The following is a 20,606-nucleotide window of genomic DNA, read 5'->3' as shown; positions in this document are numbered from 1 at the left end:
ACAATTTAAAGAGAATATTTTTTTTTTGGTCCAACAAAACATTATTGAATCTGGCTCAATGAAAGCCTCCATTAATACAACACTTAGCGTATTTTCCGGACTATAAGGCACACCTTCAATGAATGGCCCATTTTAAAACTTTGTCCTTATATAAGGCGCACCGGACTATAAGGCGCACCATTAATGCATCATGTCAAATTTTTAATCCAAATCAAATCATTCTCCATTTTATCTTTTTTATTTCAACGTCAGACGCAACAAATTACTTAATAATCACAAAATAATGATCCATAGTCTTTTTTGATTCATGATTCATAGTCTTCAGCGGGCCACTTATGATTGATTTCATGACACAATGCTTTGGGCCAGTTTAAATTTAGGAATTTGGTCCATATATAAGGCGCACCAGACTATAAGGCGCACTGTCGGCTTTTGAGAAAATTTAAGGTTTTTAGGTGCGCCTTATAGTCCGGAAAATACGGTAGTTTCATTGCGTGACTGCCATAATACCAACTGCCTCCCAGAGGGGAATGACGTCATCCACGACCAGTTAATTGTGTACTGTGCCTTCGTTTACATTCACCTGATTTCACGCTCACACTCACTCTGATCTAGTAGATGCCAAGTTCCATATCTGCTAAGCACAGGAGGAATTAGCTGGACTGGAACACACATTGCCCATTGGCGCAAAAGCCCTGCTGTGTTTAAATTAAGTTTTCTCAGAGTTTCACTGGTGATTACCTCCTGCCTTTGTTAAGTTCTCTCCACACGGGATGTTAAAATTATTAGCTTTATTAAATCACCATTTAGTTATGACTTTGCATGTGCCGTCATCTTTCACACAGCCCTTAACACCTTTGATTAAGTAAATCTTACCATTCTTAGCACTTTTGATACTATTTCTGTCTGACTCAAATTGTAACTGTCTTCAATTGGATTTTTTATTTTTTTTAGGCTCTCAGTCTGGCACTCCGTATTCAGTCGTTATGGCAACCTGGAGAACATTATTTGGAATAATGCTACACGTTTTACCTCTGCAGGCTGAGTCTCATTTCTCCTGCTCCAGAATACTTAAGTCATACAATAATAGACGGAGTGCTATGGTGTCTTTTATGTAGTATGTGTGGAGCATTACTTGTTACTTTCATTGGAATTTTTTTATTGGGTCTCTTTCCTTACTTGTTCACCCTTCTGGTGAAAATCTTTTCTTATATCAATTTTAAAAAAAATGTCCCTAAAAGTTTCAGAAATCAGATATATGTAAATACACAGAAGTCAGCCGAGATAGGCTCTAACTAATAAAAACCCTGAATTCTGAAAATAATAAAAGGTAAAAAAAATGGATGGCTTGATATGCATTATGGATAGAAACGCTACACCCTTATACGGCCTGAACATGCAAGAAAAGGATAAAGGTCCTTCCAGTAACTCGGGCGACATAGTGTGACAGCAGTGTCTGAGCGCTGCGCTTCAATAAAGTTCAGTGAAGCTTATTTTTATGAGGTGGGACATTCCTGCTGTTCCAGATTGTCCTCAAGCATCCCTCGTCTCGTAAATCATACGATGACCTGCAAAATGCTGTTGATTTCCACTCTTAAAATGTCTCTGAAACTAAAAGAGCACATCTACGTGAGCCTGAGCAGGCTTCCCCTTTCCCATTTCTTTTTACCTAGAACTAAATATAGAGATACTCATGATTTCCCGAATCAAATTGATTGAAAACCATTAAAGGGTCAAATGTGGAGCCGTATGTTTGAAATTGAGTTGGTTCACTCGCCTGGCTTTAATTACCACTCATATGAAGCGAAAGGTTATCTGTCTCAATATATGCCCCCAAAATTGAGCCGGCGCCACCTTGGGATAGGTTGCAGTTCCCCAAACCAAGCCTGCATGATCAGACTGTTCGAATCGTATTTCGTTTTATGTCCTCATCATAACAGATGAATGCTGTTTAATTTTGCAGCACAGCAAAAGTGTGTCACGTACTAGCAGATTGAGATCGCCTGGAGCGTCGCTCTAAAATCAGCTCCTGAGTTGATTACATCCAAATGTCTTCAGTGCTTACTGACATTTACAGGCAGCCTTCATAAATTGTTTAACAACTACAAACTGACTAGACAATGAATCATTCAAAAAGTATTACCTGATGGCTTGCGAGCTTTCCTCTACAGAATATTCATTACAGATATCGTTCGTCGACAGACTGTGGTTAGAGCGACAGCGTGGGTTGTAAATATTCTGGAATACAGATTTAAAAACTCAGCCAATTAGAGCGACTTCAGAGTTGTTGGTGAAATGAATAATTGTCTGTACCTGTCCTTCAGTTGGAAGTGCTTCCAATTACACACAAGAGGCCAAATGAGGCAAAGCTGGCTGCGCTGTCAAGCCTTTTATACTCATATTGCCACATTTACCCTCTTCTGTTTGCCAACATACGCATATATCGGCTCTCACCTACTTGAGGTTAGTGTTTGATTCAGACAAGATGAAAAAGAAAAACAAAGCCCCTGTGATTGGCTGGCAACCAGTCTAAGTGTGAAGGCCGGATTTTCAGGATAAATTATAATAACTAGAGAGGGACAACATATCATTAAACCCTTCTGTAAGTGCTACAACCAGCAAAACTACTGCATAAAAATAAACATATTAATTATGAAATATGCACTGATAAAACCAAATAAAAAGACACATAATGCAGCCTCCCAGAATACTGTGGCTTGAAAAATAAACAAAAACCAGCTTTTGTCTCTCCAGTTACACGTTGTGCCTTTTAGACACTTCTCAGTGCGTGTATCGAGCCCTCTTTATCTTAATTTCCTCCTTTCAGTGCCTGGGCTCTGTTGAATCCCTGTTGGGTGTTAAAGGCTTGTAAGCTATTATCCTCGTTGCTTTCTCCTTTTTCCACATATGCACATCTCACTGCTACCTCAACACAACATCAACTCAATCTCAGGCATCTTTACTTGTTTCTGGTGAATTTATTAGTGTGATTTCTCCCAAAAAAATTCCATGTTTGGAATACCTTAAAGCCATTTTTAAAAAAAAATTGATTTTATCATTAATATTTTTTTGGGTGCATCTTTTTACACAAGACAGAAATATATATCACCGTACAGGTCTTAGTTGAAATGTAATATCTAAAGAACAAAAATGCAGCATCCACCTCGCCTCAAAAACGGTTTGTTCCGCCCAATCCCTCGCAACTCCCCTGGACGTATGAAAAATATATATACATCTTTCCTGGGTTTTCCTCAGCTCCCCTAAACCTCTGATCCTGGAATCGCCACTGCCTAGCTCCCTTCCATGTGCCTATCCCTCAGTAAAGCTCTCCTGGCTGTGTGAAATTCTCCAGCTCATCCGGTTTAAATCAATTTCATCACACTATTGGTCATATTTCTGTTTGTGTGCATTTTCCTGCATCTCTCTGTATGATTTAGAACCAAAGTGTTATTTCAAATCTTGCATTTTTTTTATAAATAAATAATACATTCCACTGAGGCTTTAGTATGTTGATATAACTGTCTATAATTATTCCACAAAGTACAGTAATTGAAGTAAATTGTTTGGGCAGTCACGTACAGTGGTATGTATATGCTGAGAGACAATCAATCAAGATCTCAGCCAGGCCCATTAGTCGCTTTGGATTAAAGAGTCGCAAGTATAAACTGAATGGTTTGTTTGGGAGACCTCGGGAAAGGTAAAATGATGTGGTCGCTACAATTAGTTCGTTTGAAATGGAAACTTTCCTGAAGCTGTGTTGTGGAAAACTTTCCTCCAACAAAACCTGCTGTGTTTTAAGTCAGGACCAAGGCAGCTGACCGTAGTTAGTCATGCATGCTAGCCAACAATGACAACATTTCTTCAAGCCTGTTTTTTTTACACTGTGTAGATAATATCACATGTATCATGAGTTTTTTTTTTTTTTTTCAGGGTTGAGGCCATGTATACCATTCTGCCATCCCCAACCTCTTTTCCGTTAGGGAAAGGTTCACGGTCGTCACTTTTTTTGTGGACCTCCAACCATTCATTGAAGGTGTGTGGTGGTGTACTGTCACACCTACCCAATTGGAACATTTTTGGTCTGCTACAAAAATAAGTGCAAAAAAATCTCAATCTATCTGTGTGGCCTAATATTAAATAATCCGTGCTGTAGACTGACTGTAGAACTGATTCTGCATGTGGATTTGTCGTCAAAGAGAAGTTGGTGGACTTCTTCCAAAACACCACAGATGGTTTTACAAATAATAGCAAAAAGAAAAGGTTAAGTGGACATTCTAGGTATGACTATAAAAAAACTAAATTGTGGCAACATGTGACTCAATGTCAATTGAGTACTACACGCTTATGTCACAGTGTTGCGCAACATCTCGCTATCGTCACAATCCATTTTTTATAGCGCTTGACCCCATTGGGTTAAAAGTAATCTGCAGCCTATCCTAGTTGACAAACGGTTACCAGTCAATTGCAGGATACTTAACGCAGAGGTCAGCCCGTCCCTGAGTTTCTCACCAAAAAACTGAGCATCACGCCTCGCACATCCTGCACTGACTGCTGTGATCTTCACCATCAAGCTAAGCTTACTCGACACCAAGTGGTTGACTCAGTCGTCTCCTCATCGCCACTTTTAAAACCTCTGTGCCACTCAAAGACTTTCGATGACGTTTTGATCCGTCTTTAAATATCTTAACGGTATGGCCTTTTCTTACTCATGCATATCTGAGCTGTTGAGCCAAAATCAAAAGGCCCACACAGCACACTGCTTTCCAAAAACCCAGACGAGATGCAAAAGCTTTTCTATGGTAGTCCCTGTTTTGTTTCTGGAACATTCTTCCTTTTAATATTCAATCCACATTGACCCTACAAAAGGTTAAATGCCTTCTTGAGAATCACCTCTAACACAAACTGAGCTTGTTTTGTTTTATTAGGTCGTTTCATTGCGTGTGTTTTTATTGCATTACGTTTTATTGGTCTTATCCATTTTTCTTTCATTTATTGGATTTCTCTGTTAATGTGTCTGGTTTGTTTATTGTACAGCACTGCTGGCAGGAAAAGTTGCGGGAGATGTGCCACATAAAACGTTGCTTTAATTTCTTTATATGAAAGCAATTTTCTAAATACAGCAATGTTATTAATAATACGGCCAACGAAAACTATTTAAATGTAGATTTCCTGATCATGTCATGCTCATGCATTTGCCAGCCACTTGTTTAGTCATAATTACGTCAGTGATGTCAGTCAAATCATGTTTTTAATTCTCTAAACTGTTTCTCTTCAAACGATGTTTGAGAACCTCGTTGTCATTTATTAACTGGCAATTAAACAGATGTAATTAGCTTCCCAAAACAATGGAAGCGTGTAACAACAATAATTATCTTTGCCACTGTTGCAACTGTCATGCCGATTTAACAGCGCTTGTCCAAGCACGACGTTGTCAATCTTCAGCATCACCCGATGAGTGTGTCATTCTGTTGACAGTTGGGTATGTCAACTTGTGTTGTTGCTACGGCAACACACTCATTCACCTCAGAAGTTGAAACGATTGTTCTGAAGTCGTGATAACTCTTACTTGTGTTTAATTTAATTTTCAGAATGTCAAGCCTAAGAACACACATAAGATGAGATAGTAACTTCCAGTCCAATTATGTTAATTACATTAGAGATCCTGGTGTAGAATTTCAACAACCACAGGAACTTTAATCTTTTTTTAAATTGTCAAGCCGATCCCACATAATTTCATTTTAATCTTATATCTTAATATTGGACCACTTCAACGTCAAATCAAAGTCAACATTTCATTTGCTTCAGTACATAAGACTTAAATGACATGGTCAGTTGTGTGTTCTAGGATTTGTGTTTTGTGAGGAGCTATCAGAGATTTTAAATACACATGCAAAAAGATTCACTTTCAATTATTGGCACCAATGACCTTTGGCAAAGATTTTTTACTCGGAAAATGTTGGCCAAACAGAAAGATAGTTATGAGATCACCCATCAATCAAAGTATCAACACACGGAGGGTAGCCATTTTCCATTAATGTCCCCAAAAATCAGTCAGGACAGACTCCAGCTCACTTGCGTCACAAATTTAGGGTCTTCAGTGAACCTAACCAGCTGGATAGAAACCATGCAAGTTGTGAGTTTGCAGTTTAACATTCCATTTGCCTCATCTGTTCTTCTGTACTAGGGTGAGTTGGAGCTTAGGAACAGCTTTGGGTCTTTGGCCGCCAACGTGACAGGCGCTGACCACCTTCTGGACAGAGTTTGCTGCAGCTGCTTCTCTGATGGATGTTTTAAACAGGACCTCTTCCAATTTGGTGTCCTAAAGTTTACAGATAGACTGAAGGTTAAACTCTTTCTGCTATGATTGGGCCAGTCAGGCCTGTCAGGCAGTTTCCCAAAACCAGGATCCAGCGATCCATTCACAGTCCAGTCTCTGTTTCAGCTCCATGCCCAGAACACTCAGTGTGACAGCGGGCTGATGAAATGAAAGCTTCACTTTCCAGTTTGGCTCGGCGTGCCGTCACTGGCACAACGAACAAGAGCCTTGTTAGTTATTTTAACGTTATTTGTTCACGTTAAAACTCTGGCCAACAATAACATAGCTTTTAACTGAAGTCATTAAGGGTCAGGGTCAATAAATCCAAAGCATATGAAAAAAAAAGAAGGGATACCTGGGAGGACATTAAAAAGGGAAAAACGTGAATGGTTAGTTGTAGTAATTTTTATCACAGTCCAATGTTAGTGACATAAGAGATAAAGCCTAAGGTTAACTGCTTACTTCAGAAAAAAGACAAATTGGAGAATTTGAGGGCTGGCAAGTTTTTCACATTATTTTACTGTCTCTTAATACCTGTTACACATCAATATTATTAAGAACACCGTGTTTAGATGAAAGGGGGCAAATATTATTGTAAAGAGAAAGATTGATTTAATTTCCCCTTTAAGTGCAAAGTAACATCCATAGACAAATTCACCGTTCGTGTGTGTGTGCGTGTGTGTTGGAGAGAGAGCGAGAGAGCTGAACAAGTAATGAGGTTGAAGAGAGCAGGATGACGTTGGTGATTTTGCAGATGAGGGAAATGAGGAGAGAAAAGAGGATTATGTGGGAATGTCGAACATTCTGTGAATATTTAAAAAAAAAAAAAAGGATTGGTAAAGGGAATAGAATATGAAACCACAGCACAACCACATATGTGCATGTGACCAAAGATCCAATCGATGCTATTTTCAAATTGTACTTTTGATACTACAGTAGTGCCCTTCCCTTACACTGTTTAGAGTTCAGTCCTTTTTCCAAACAGCTTATGTAACATGGGACTACGCAGACATGTGGACAACGTCACACAAACGCACGCACACACAGGCACACAAAAAGCCTGTGGATATATCAGCATAGGGTCTATTTTTTTCCAGTGACACTCATGTTGCTTTGTTCTCAGCGGGATAAAGGTGGCCCCAGAGAGCATACGAGGAACTGCATACCCCCCCCCAAGAATCGCCACCTTATTCTCTACTTCTAAATGTCTCACCTCGAATACATCATCAGCAATTTGTGCTAGCATAAAGTCCTACTGTTCAGTTTGGGCACTGCTTGGAACATGTTACATCATTTTGGGTTAGATTTAGTGGTATTGAACCCAATCGGACTGAATTTCCGAGGTACAAGGTATTATGTGCATTGCACTTTTAGTGAACGGAGGCTCTTTATATACTTTGTATTCCCGAAACGCGGATGGCAAGGTTTGTCCTGACCCATGCAGGGAGAAGTCTGATCGGGCTTGACAGGGTCAACGTTGTGTTAGCAGGTACGTGGTGCCAGCTCGTCTGGGCCTCTTGATGAGAAGACTATTTCAGCAGTCACAGAAATGCCAACGGCAAGAGCCAATGTGTGATGTGTCTACAGTAAGTTCTTCAAATTATGTCAGACCACAAAATTTGCCGCAGGACGCAACCGGAACAACAACTTGAGCATGGAAAAGGCTAGCTATCTGGGAACTACGTATTTATAAATGTGTTTAAGAAATTGGATATTGCATAGCTAAATAAATAAAAAAAATAAAAAAATCAGGGAAAAATGGCTGTTTTCTTGTTCATTTTAGTTATGTTGCTAGCAGGATTAAAACATTAACCAACACGCAATTCATGACCTATATAGATTCAAACCGAGTCTTGCACAAACAACATGTCAAGTGGAGGTACTGAGTGACCAAATTGAAATGGACATATTTGAATCTTGAGGCGTTATGTTAATCTGACCATGTTTTGACAAAAATGCAGTGCTATTTTTAAACTCTCATGCATAATATGTGATAAGTGCACCAGCCTGTTAACATCACTACATCAACAGCTGTCAACATCTGCACTGCTTGTATGTGCGCGCTGCACATCACGTCAATCAGGTTTAATGAAACTGTACAGCGATTAAGGGCAAATCCAAAGTTTCACCCTTATAAATCTCTTTAAACGCACACACACGCGCGCACACACACCGTGACGACCCCATGGCACTGAGTGACTAATCTACAATTAGCACTTGTCTCACAGGCAATTCATTCTTCTTCTGCCTCCATCCATCCATCCATCCCTCCTCTTCCTTTCTTTTATCGATTTCCACTCAGAGAAGTTGAGCTTGTTAGGGGGTCTTAATACCAGCTGTACTTATTTTTCTCTTTCCATCACATATTAATCAGAGGGGCTACACGAGATGCCAGTTTCCCATCATTCATTAATTTTCCATTTAGTAACTACGGAAAAAAATATCATCTATAATTAGTACAGTGCTGTTGTATATTTTGAAGGGATGGAAGATCCATGCTGTCCAAATGTTTTGTTTCAATGCCGAGAATTCTTAACACGGTATTAATCAAATGATTATTTCCATCCCTTCATACACCAGAAATATTTTCCGTCAAAGCTGTTCTGCATGTTTTTTTATTTCATGGTCCCTGAATGATTGACCAATAACACCTTCCAATGCTTAGCAACAGACACTAAATAGACTGGTTTTAAAAATATTCATTTTAGGGTAGATTTTCTGTCTAACATTGCACGAGAATACCTTCACTTGTTTTTGTTGGTTTGTTTATCAGCCAGCAAACCGAGGTGAACTCATCCTGACCAGTCGAGAGGCACCGAGAATATCTCTGAGCTTTCATCGGTGTTCAATCACGCGTGCATGCTGGCTGCTCAGGAAGGGTCCTTTTATCTGACCTAAACACACCAGTGCATTTTTTACGACAACACCTTTACATCATTTGTCCACTTTTAGGATTGATTCTCAGTTCATCCTGTCTTATGTTTGTATTGATTTGACCATTTCTACCCCTTTGTGCTTTTTTTTTTAATGATTTGCTTTAAAATCATATTGCTCTCCCCTTCGGTTTCTAGCACCCAGAAGGCTTTCATATGACATTGGCTTCTGCGTTTCAATCACTTGCACTCTTCCCCCCCTTACTCTCTTGTCCTTCCCCCCCGAGAACATTTGCGCTGACTGCTTCGGGGGAGATAACGCTTGTGTCAGACAGAGAATATTCTGCAATTCCACTGTAACTGCTACACGCAAGAAATAGGCACACTGGAAGATAAAGCTTTAAAAAAAAAAAAGAAAATAGAGGCGAGAGGTAGGAAAGTGCTAAGCTTTGCAGAGGTGTTTATAAAAACATTTGGTTGTTATTCAAACATGAGAATTTTCCTTGTGTGTGGTAGTTTACACTTTCCGTCTTGCGCATCTCAATCAAATTCATAACTGATGTGAAGCGACGGTAAGTTAATAGCTAAGCTAACTTTGATGAAGTTAGAAGTCAATGTTGTCTCTTTTCCATTTCCAGGTTTGCCATCTGCAAGACAAACTTTTCTTTCAAGCACAACCTTAAAAATTCAGATTTTGAAATCAAACGTCGACATCGTGTGAAGGCTTTCATAAGCTTTATCCAAGCAAGACCTAAAATTTGCAAATGCTGTCTTATTCAAGTCAAGTCATGTGACTCAAGTTCTCCACCTCTGCTTCTCAATGGCAAGGCACATATAGACAAAATCATTCACACTCATATTCACACTTTCAGAGATTTAATTTAATCTAACATGCATGAGAAAGCTACAGTATATGAAAGTAATACTACCCCAAGAACCTTAGGCGAACACAAGGAGAACAAGCAAACAGGTACGGTGAGATTCAAACCTCAGACTTGTGAGGCAGTCTTGGTCGCTGTGCTACTCATTTGTATTGACGTAATTATGTGTTAAATTAACCATCTCCTAATCTAAGACAAGATGAAACCACAGTAATAGTCTATATTTTTAGTTCTCGTTCCAATCAGCCTGTACCCATGCTTGAACAGGGCAGCGGACGAGAATCATCAGTCAGAATAGATTGAGAGACTGGTTGCCATAGAGACCATGATAAGGACCTTTTCCCTTCTTTGTTTGTCAAGGGCTAGTAATTGGTGATCAAGTTGAAGGGCCAGGCCAAAGGGAGGTAATCAGACGCAGCACAGCCTGGTGGCTTTTGCACAACGGAGGAAACACTGCAGGACTCAGGAAATGTGTGTGCGCGCGTGTGTGTGTGTAAAATCTCAGATGTTTTCCTGACTGTCAGCTGGAAGTGACTGACAACAGTGTAATGAACTAACTGTATGATGTCCCACACGACTGCCAGCTTGAGGCAAACGACTAGTAAGGAAAAAAAAAAAAAGGAAAGTTGCTGTCAGACAAAAATCCTGCATCTCCCTTCGTTTGATTTTGACATTTGTTCCCTAGCTGTCATTTAAACACCTTTGTGCATTAACATGTGACTTTCACAAAGTCATAATTGAATGGAGAGTGAATAAAGCACGAGGGGAAACTATAAAGAAAAACAACATTGATTGTAATAGTGCAAAGGTGAGTTAAACAATCTTTTGTTTTGCTATCTGCTTTTCTGCCAGTTATCCAAACATATAGAAGATAAAATAACTCACCAAGGCCCAAGGAAGGTTGGGCACCAGTGATTGATTTATAAAATGGCGGGCACACCCACTTTATAGCCAAATCACATAGTCTTAATCACAGTCTTGATCACGTCTGTGGGTAGAAGCAACTTACTGGCTCCAGCCCTGATCATCATGGTAACAAAATGAATATTTGCCAGGGGTCCAGCAGTATGGGTGTGGTGACCAATAACTCATTGCATGAAAATCAAAGCTCATTCCATCATGACAGAAAATAGGGTGGATAAAGTGTGCTACAAATCTTGAGCTTGTGGTACAAGAATACATGATTGAAAAGAAAATGTGTAGTAGGTGTACACGATTGTTCACTCTGGCCTTGAATGCAGTTGGTCAACTTGATTCCTTATGTATCACAAAGCTCATCTTTTTTGTGATATTCTATCAGAAAGTCAAGCTTAAATGTAATATGTTGCACCAGACAGAAATCCCTGAAGAAAAACCATGCGCTCAATAGAACATCAATCCTTATATTTCACACACACTTGCCATATTGCAATCTTTTATGCAATCACACAGGCCAGCGACGTTATTTAAATAAATGCGTTACGTCAGTTATGCAATCATGCTACATTCACAAAACACTTGCTAAACTGTCAGAATACAAATCCTCTGATGTTAATTCAACACCCAGTGTTAATTTTAACACCGGCTACATGCATCCTGATGTTTAAGATGTAAAGCGTTAAATGTTCAACACCTACTATTTTTTGAAGCAATAAAATGTTGTCTTGACACTATTGAGTCTCACTTAATAAAATATTTGAAAGTTTCAATTCAAATCACTATTCTTTTATCAAAAGCCAGTCCAGACAGCTCTTCCAAAACAGCAGAAGGACACAATGTTATGTTCTTTCATCATTTTCGTGGGACAACTGCCTATTTTGCTGATAAGAAAATCCGGTCGGACATACACATAACACATTCTCATTCAAACCCAATAGCAGTCTAAAAAAAAAGCCATTTTAGTAGGTAGTGGCAACACAAGACCTCACCTGGTCTGGATGGTGTAGCATCTTTCGGTGCCTTATTTGGACACTTTGACAACTGCCTGTTTGGCCAAATGTTTCATCATGGACAAGCCTTAATCTCTTGATGGTTGCTCAGATGGTGAACGGTCTTGCAGACTCATTGGGCCACCTTCAATTTGCATAAGAAAAACAGAAGAATATGGACAAAAAAACTATTAACATTACATCCGCAACTTCATTTCCTGTAGGCAGTCATAGCTAAATGAGAAAACCTAAAAGTTTTTTTGGGTGACTCAATACTCACATAAATTGGTGAGGCCTTGTCTTCCAGATTAGGAATTCCAAAAACCGAGATAATATAGACATTAACTTTTCACATGAACCCTTCAATGCAATCAAATTGCAGGACACTTGGCTTTTCATATCATAGTTACATGTTGAGGAAAAAACAAAAGGCATAGTGTTTGTGTCCTGTGCAGTTTGTCACTTCAGTTGCCTACACCTGCTACACCCAAACAAAACATGTTCATGAACCCGATTGGCCGTGTAGCCCATGTGACAACATGAGGTCACATAAAATACAACTATTGGCCAATCTGTTTTCAAATAAATCAGATAATCAGAAAATTCAAGTGGAAACCAAATTATGAGGCCTTGTTTTTTTTTAATCAAATACCAGAGATGCCATCTTGCAAGGAGGAGAATGATGCTTGAGAAAATTGTCTCAACTCTAACCATTCAACATCAATTATTACTTTTTAAATCGACACCAATCAACGTCTAATCTTAATTTTAGTTGTGAGGGGTGTTAATGCAAGCGTTAAACAATGTCCCTGAATGGATTTGAAGTGCATAGTCAAAGTAGTCAAAATATGGCTTGCTTTAACATTTTTGTGTTTCAAAATAGTGTTTCATTTATTTCTAATGTTTGAGTTGCACAATAAATTTCAACACTTTGCTTCTTAGTTGGATAAATGTGTGTGAACAGTCACTGAGGAATGCTTAAAAATGATATAAAACATTAAGTTGTGCTTTCACAAGTCTAAACTAGTTTAAAGCATCTGGGAGGGGGTGAAACGGTCTCTCAACATTGTAGACTGAGGGTGCATTAGTGTATAGCATTAATAAAATATTGTTTTCTTTATTGAATCAATTGAAATGGATGAGACACTTATTCTACCAAAGATATTATCAGTAACATAAAGGAGGAAGGAGGGGGGTCAAAGAAAGAAACAATAAACAGAGAAGACACATTTAGCACTCCTCCTTCCGCAATCCTGAACTAGATAAGCGGTAGGAAAAATTCCAAATTGGCATTCGTACAAATGACAAAAGTTCCATTTGTTCAGCGTGACGCAAAATGTGTGCTGCTGACGCTCAGCATGAAGCACAGGTCACTCTCCCACGCTGTTCCGGTCTTGTGTGCAAATGAAGGGCGCAGCCGCCCACAGGTACATATTGAGTTGACCCACGTGAGCCCAAAGCTCCCCCAAAACTCCCTTTATCTCCGTTTTCCATTTGTCTCCACTTTGAACTGCTCTGCTCTGTCTTAGTGCGTCTGATTTATGCAACTACCGCTATGACCTATATAGCAAAGGCCATTTGGAATGCACGCGTGCATACAATTATGCATCCCGCTGTGTTCATCCCCAGTGGGTCTCCTGTGCGTGCGGAAAACGTGAAGGTCTCCTACTGTGCGTGGGTCCCTAGCGGGGCTCTCCGGTGTGTGTCTTAAGGTACACACTGACCCTAATGTGTCACTTGTGCTTATAGCAATAACCACACAACCGGTGGACCACCATGAATCACTCAGAAGACACAAACTTCTGCAAAGACCCCCCTCCCTTCCCCCACTTAACCTTGCATGATGACTTTCCATACATCCCTGTGACATTCTCCTCCAGGCTTGTCTATAGGCTCCACTTAATGCCATGAAAGCCACAGGCCAGGAAAAGTTTGTCCAACAGTTGTCACATTGGACATACATCATGTGTGTGTGTGTGTGTGTGTATACATGTTCCCAAGGGCCAGGTTGACCTCACACAATTTGCATTTTACAAACACAGTGGACTGTCCATTAATCTTTTAGCAAGACTTTTGTGCAATCATTTTATGCACAAGCTGGAACATACACACACAAAATTGGCATAAAGTGTTTATTAGAGTTCAAGAAATAAAAAAAATGAACTGGCATGATTTATTTTGACAGTCAGATGAAAATACCTCAGCAGTGTCTACCAATTACTGATCAAACAAGTGCTTGATAAAGGATAATGTATTTATATATTTTTTTGCAAATTGACATTCATGTTAAAGTACACTCATGGAAGTCGGCGCTACCTTTATTGATGGAGAACAGTAAAAAAACGACTTGTAGTAAGTGTCCTAAGAATAAATACCTATCAGATGACAGAAACATTCATCTGTATTAGGTCTCAGAACATTAGAAAGGCCACAGTCCGCTCGGAACACTCGACGTTTGATAGCTTTAGTGAGCAAAACAACTTCCAATTTACATCTCATTGTTGATAATGAAATTGTAAGGAGTGGGGAGGAAATTGTTCTAATCACGTGGATTGACATGAGGGCTGTTAAGCGACAATAAACACATTTCACACAGTTGCCCCCCCAACACACACACACACACACTATAGTTAATGGTGTAAAAAAAAAAAAAAACTTCAGAACTCTTCATCTTGCGTCCTCTGTAACCCAAATAAATAATTCACATGAGGGCATTGACCTAAAGATGGCGATTTACAAGCAAGAGGTGGACAGTCAAGAGCAGTCAGACACAAGCGATTGTTTCAGCATGAGACGTTCATGCAAGTTCATTAATATGAAGTAGTGGGGGGGCTTGAAATAAGTGACAATATGAAAAACAAAAATCTGGACCACGGCAACCATTACATGATGCTTTGCGTACAATGGCAATGATTGCATTTTGAACTGTAGGGTTACCATAGCACATATATTTATATTAAAAAAAAAAAAGAATTCACAAAAATAAGAATGGCATCAAAACAGTGGTGCTTTCAAGCAAATCCTTCAAAACAAATACACAATCGCACTGAAAGTTTCCTTCGGGATGTGCTTCAAGGCTTGTGGTCCATGATGCAATGCAGTAATGCGGAGGGCGCACATCAATGCGCACTTGACTCTTGCCATGTTGGAGGCCATTCAGGAGTCCATCAGGGATGGAAACTCCTCCATCAAAGTGTCCAAAACACATTCAAGTATAAACTTCAACTGTGCAGGGGAAATCGAATAATGTCTCTCTTGTCCATTCACTTTTGGTCCACTTGACTTTTTCCTGTTTCTTCATGTCAGTGTCATGCACTGATGATGTCACTGGAGAGTGGCGAGGTCGCCTGATAACACCAAACACCTGCCCTGCAAAAAAATATACAAGCTGTCAATCTCCTTGGCTGCTCAAAATCTATACGTCAGACATTTCTGAACCATGATAAGCACATACGAAGGTTTTCAAAACATATAAACACAACTGTGACACTCCTGCTATTATAATGTCGTGGCCATTGCTACAGTGAATATAAAAAGTCTACACACCCTTGTTCAAATGGAAGGTTTTTGTGATGTTTTAAAAAAAAAAAGATCAAGATAACTTTTTTTTCTGCCATTATTTTTGACCTATACAATAACTGATATAACAAAATTAAAAAAAAAATTAAAAATCAAGAAAGGAGATAAAGTGAGAATATGGTTACAAAAGTGTGCGCAATCTCGTATCTAGTCAGAATTCATCACAAACTTGTGTTAAATGGGAGTCAGTACATGCCCGAATTCCATTTCAAGTGCCTCAGTTTAAACACAAATAGAGTTCAGATCTTCCTGTTGGCTTTTCCTGACATTTGTTACCATATCTTAAAATCACAAAATCCTGGAATAAATCCTCAGCATTTTTCCGAAATCACGTCAATGCTTTATCCCAGTGGGCATCTAAAAGATGAACTCCACATAGTTTTGTTGAGCTTTTCTGTTTTCTGTGACACCATAACAGAAGCCAGGAATGGCAAACAGGAAAATGTGACAATTAAATGTGCAGCATCTCGGCCATGGCAGCTGCAGCGCAATAACCCGCTCAGGGCACACAAAGGCTGCTTTTTCATCTTTGATCTCTCTAATGTTGGCCAATTGCCATCAAGATGGCTCTGCTGCTCCTCAGAATAAAGACCTACAGAGACATGAAAAACAGCGATGAACATTTCTGTCGGAAGCCGTAAAAAAAGGGAGGGGGTGGGGGTGACTCGAGCTCATGAGATAGAGAAGCAAAACATGAGGAGGCTAACCTATCATGGATGTTGGCACACAAGCTGGATATTTTCCATTGAAATTCCAGCTGCACGAGTTGCGCTGGCCTTGACCAGGGGGATGGGGGGGGGGGCGGGGTCTTCGTCATGGCGATTTACATACAGCAAGCCTGCTTAATGTCTCATACACAGAGGTGGCCATTCTGCACACATTTCTGTACAGGCTGCCAAGTATTAACAATGATAATATTTTACGCACTACAAAGTGAGCCGTATTGTTTACGTATAGAAGGCAATGTGTTGGCTGTGCACCCTCAAAGGCCTAGTACACATTTGATTGATTCCACATTATTTATGCAGCATGCGTAAAATTAGATTTGTGCAATTTTAAAGGCGATAGTGTGACCCTGGAATCAACTCATTCAGCATATATTAATTTCAACGGAGGAAAGAAATGCTTCAAAGTATAAAGAAATAGGAGTTTGATCAAATATAGACGTTCCACTACATCCATCCTTATAAATGATGCACTATGACATTGCAATGCATATAGACGTCGTGAATAAACAAAAGGGAGCAAGCGTTAAAAAAAACATACCTTCCTTGTAGCCTCCATTATCGAATGTCTCTAAACAGCTGTAAGATACATGGACAAATAGTTTAGACCAGATAAAGACTGGAAGGCGGATCGAAAATGGAAACTTGGCAGTAAGCCCCAAACAAGCACACATAGCATCTTGAAGAATTTGCTTTGACTCTCATACTGCTCAAGCAAATGAACGTGCATTGAAAACACACTGAGAACTTTCACATCAGTTTGTCAAAAACACACACACACACAAAATCAACCGCACATCGAAGCATGGATCTAGCTTCCTAAAGCAACTCCTTTCAAACCCAAATGTACGGCTCAATGAATGACAATCGATCAAGATCATGTGAGCCATTGCACTGTTGTAGTCTGTTGGTCGCGAATCATAGCTATGGGATGTCTCGTAAGAGCAGAACTGACATCTGGAAGGTGACATTAACCTTTCACTCAAAATAAAAAAAACTACAAACAAACATAAAAAAACAGCTGGAGCAGTTGATATTGATGCTGCTGGAGTGCTCTGGTGGTGGAACCCAACAGAGCTTCAGAGATGATGTTTGTCAGCGCCCTGCCAAGTCTACAAGGCTGCAGGGTGCTATGGCAGCAGTGTTCCTGCGGGCACGAGATCCTTTTCATTGTCTCGGCCTTTTCAAAGCCAACTTGGCAAAATTGTGACAGAATAACTTCTCTGCTTGGCTCACACACACACACTCCGCCAACGACAATATGGAGAGGATGCAGTCTATCCTTCTCCTCTTTCTCTGGTTTTCAGCCCAGGATGCAAATTAGTCATCTATTCTTGTGCGCTGCCAAGTGGGAGCACCTCTTGCTTTTGGTATCAAAACTTGCAGTTTAGGAAGCCAGATCCAGTTATAATGTTTAAATCATATATGAATCACAGCACAAACCCCAAGCACGTGTCTTATTGGATGGATCTTTTCCATTTGAAAAGTTACCCTTTTACAAATGCACCTAACCAGATTATGAATCATTTTGGATTTAACTACACACACGTTACGGACCGTGGTTGAGGGTTTGAGCACTAGCATCTCTGAATCAAGCAAGCAAATAGGAGCCGCCAGCTTCTGTCAAGATTGAACGCAGTGATTGGTACGTTGACTCACAGCAAGCGGATCTTGGCTGAAAGCTGCTACGCTGTTCCGCATCTCATTCTCACTGCCACGCAGCGGTATCAGTGACACGTTACCGTGACGCGTGTCGGGCGGCGCGCGGCTCACGCGGCTCGGCTGGAGTCCATCCTGAGGCCACACGTCGCCGTCATTCTTTAAAGAAGAGCAGCATGGTGAGTGCACACAGTGCAAAGTCAATGCTTTTGACATCGGTTATGACCCGCAGCTTTTATGTGGCCGTTGCCCTTCATTCTTCATGCCCTTCATGTTGGGGTGATGCATGCACAAATATCATAATGCAACATCAGGCATCCATGAGTATGTGTGCGGCGTGTGAGAGGAAACACTAACCTGAATACTCAGAAAAGTAGCGTACCACTCCCTCATTTCAGGCTGAGTCTCACAGCAGAGATACCTGCAGAAATAAAACCAGATAAGATGTACCATTGTGTGTGGTAAAGCCTATTTAAAGAATCCTTTTCGTTTTAGTGGGTGCGCTTGCGATATCCGTGCGTGTGCTCGAAGGTTTTATGCAACTCAGGTTGCCATCACGCAGCGCAATGACTCATCAGCTATGCTGTGATGCTGAATAAATAGTTTTTAATTATACATGATTTTGGCTTTGAGCACATATTTTGAATAAACATTTATTCATTTGCTGAAGACTAATGGAAACACAGATTGAAAGAAAATTGAGAACAAAATTGGTGAACACAAAGGGCTGAAGTTTGGTAAAAAAGACCGAACTCAGGTACCTCGCATGCAGTATCTGCTTCCTACCAAACTTTTATCATTAGTAACAACACAGCTCATTAAAGTTTGCACGCTAAGATACACGACACGCTGTGCACATTTATTGTGGCATGCATACGTTTGTTGTTTTTTTAGGATCCTAATGATGCTTTTTCAGATGGTAATGATGCAGTGGCGTCTCCAATCCGTTGCACATCATATCTACTCTGATAGGTTAAAAACGACCATGAGGAAAATATTAGGTCGTCTAGCTATAACGGCAGTGACTATGATTATTTTCGACAATTTATCCAATGTAGGAAGTGAGCTAGAGTCTTCTCACATGCATGCTTTCCAAATATGTGAAGAAGCCAGAGATACCGAGAGAAAATCCAATAGGAAACGTTAAATTCCACAAATTTGAGTTTCAATAGAACTGCAGTAGTGTTAGCCGACGAGTTGGGATTTTGGGTGCCAAATACGGTAAATATCGTTCATTCTCCAGCACCACCTTAGATATATTCAGAAACTCCCATCAACTCCCTCCTGCTCCTTTCCTCCCCTACTGGTATTTTTGCCGTGAGTAACATGATGATAAAAAGTAAAAAAATAAAACAAAAAATAAATTAAGCCAACAGCAGAATGAAAGCAGCAAGACCATTACTGGAGATTTGACATATATTGTTGTTGACAGGGTGTATCGAGCACACTGCAACTGGAACACACTAATGCATACATTGATAAACACACGTTACCCATGTATATTGAACGATGTACTCTACTGGATGCAACATAGATCACACGTGCGTGTGCGTTTGTTATGTTTCCTGGGAAACTGAGAGCTATTTTTTTATGTACACAGACAACAACCCCCCAGTGAGACTGCAAGTGTTTACTCGTAACAAAACAGAATTATAGAGCCTCAAGCAAAAAAAACCTGACTAGTCCAAGCAGAGCCGAGGTAACACCTGCAGTGATGTGGTATTGTGCCACAGGAATAAAATATGACGTAAAAAAGTTGGGTTTGAATTTAGTGTGAGAACTTTGACTAAGAGTCGCTGTAGTGAATGTAAACATCTGTATATGTTGTTGAGCGCGACTCACCACTGCTGTCTTTCTGCCTTCTCTTGTTTCTTGCTCTCGTAGACCACAGTCAGGCCCCAACTGCAATCAGGAGCAGATTAGAAGAGACTTCAAAAAAAGCCACAGTGGTTATTTCAAAAAAAGCCACAGTGTAGTGTCATTTTTTGAATCAGCCTGCCCTCTAGAGGCCATTTGACACCCTGTTAGCTAGGTCACAATATTTAAATACATCTTTGATCATTATTCCGTGCAATTATAATAAACAGTCTAATTTATGAAGGAGGTCACGCAAAAGCAAGATTTTTGTATTCTGGAAATGTCATGATTTCAAAGTCAATGGAAATCCATTACAAGTCAGTGGCATCACTGAATTATTCCAGAGCTGAGTGTGTAGAATTTATTAGAATAATTTTGCAGTTGGAGGTTAAGCTTCATATTGACACTGTTACTGGTGGGCATGGCAGCTTTGCGCTGTGGCTCATCTGTATGATAAGAAATAAAAAAAAATAAAAAAAAGTCCCTTTTCGCCACACTTTAAAAAAATCCCCATAAAGTGGTCAGCGCAATTTGTACTTCTTGTATACGGTCGAGTGTATAACATGGGTGTCAAACCCAAGGCCCAGATACGGGACCGTCATATCATTTTATGTGGCCCGCAAAGGCAAATTGTGCATCGACTTCATGTGTCAATACTAAAACTACAAATGGTCTGCACTTCTAAAACATAGAAAAATACTTAGTTTTTACCATTCTCTGGTTTCATAACAAATCAGTTTGTTGTGTAGGAAGGAAACTATGACTACGATGCGGTCCACGACAGAAATGAATTTGACACCCCTGGTCTA

General features: G+C 39.9%; 1 protein-coding gene across 11 annotated transcripts in view; it reads right to left on the bottom strand.

Moving 5' to 3' along the window:
- Positions 1-14,095: 14,095 nt before the first annotated feature.
- Positions 14,096-20,606, bottom strand: part of LOC119132173 (arf-GAP with Rho-GAP domain, ANK repeat and PH domain-containing protein 1-like) — a 29,700-nt gene continuing 23,189 nt past the window's right edge. For 7 of the 11 annotated variants that reach the window (XM_037267181.1, XM_037267183.1, XM_037267188.1 and 4 more), the window contains 4 exons: positions 19,783-19,842; positions 18,298-18,361; positions 17,941-18,099; positions 14,096-15,346 (listed from right to left, as the gene is read on the bottom strand). In XM_037267181.1, coding sequence (XP_037123076.1) covers positions 15,302-15,346; positions 17,941-18,099; positions 18,298-18,361; positions 19,783-19,842 — 328 coding nt within the window. In that variant the 3' untranslated portion in view covers positions 14,096-15,301. Of the gene's footprint in view, positions 15,347-16,203; positions 16,751-16,795; positions 16,861-17,940; positions 18,100-18,297; positions 18,362-19,782; positions 19,843-20,606 lie in introns of those variants that run through there. The other 4 variants (XM_037267186.1, XM_037267190.1, XR_005099804.1 and 1 more) reach the window with 4 other exon arrangements.

Source organism: Syngnathus acus, chromosome 13, assembly GCF_901709675.1.
Source record: "Syngnathus acus chromosome 13, fSynAcu1.2, whole genome shotgun sequence".
In the NCBI taxonomy this organism is placed as follows: Eukaryota; Metazoa; Chordata; class Actinopteri; order Syngnathiformes; family Syngnathidae; genus Syngnathus; species Syngnathus acus.
The sequence above is the reverse complement of the archived record's forward strand: the minus strand, read 5'-3'. Positions and strand labels throughout refer to the sequence as shown.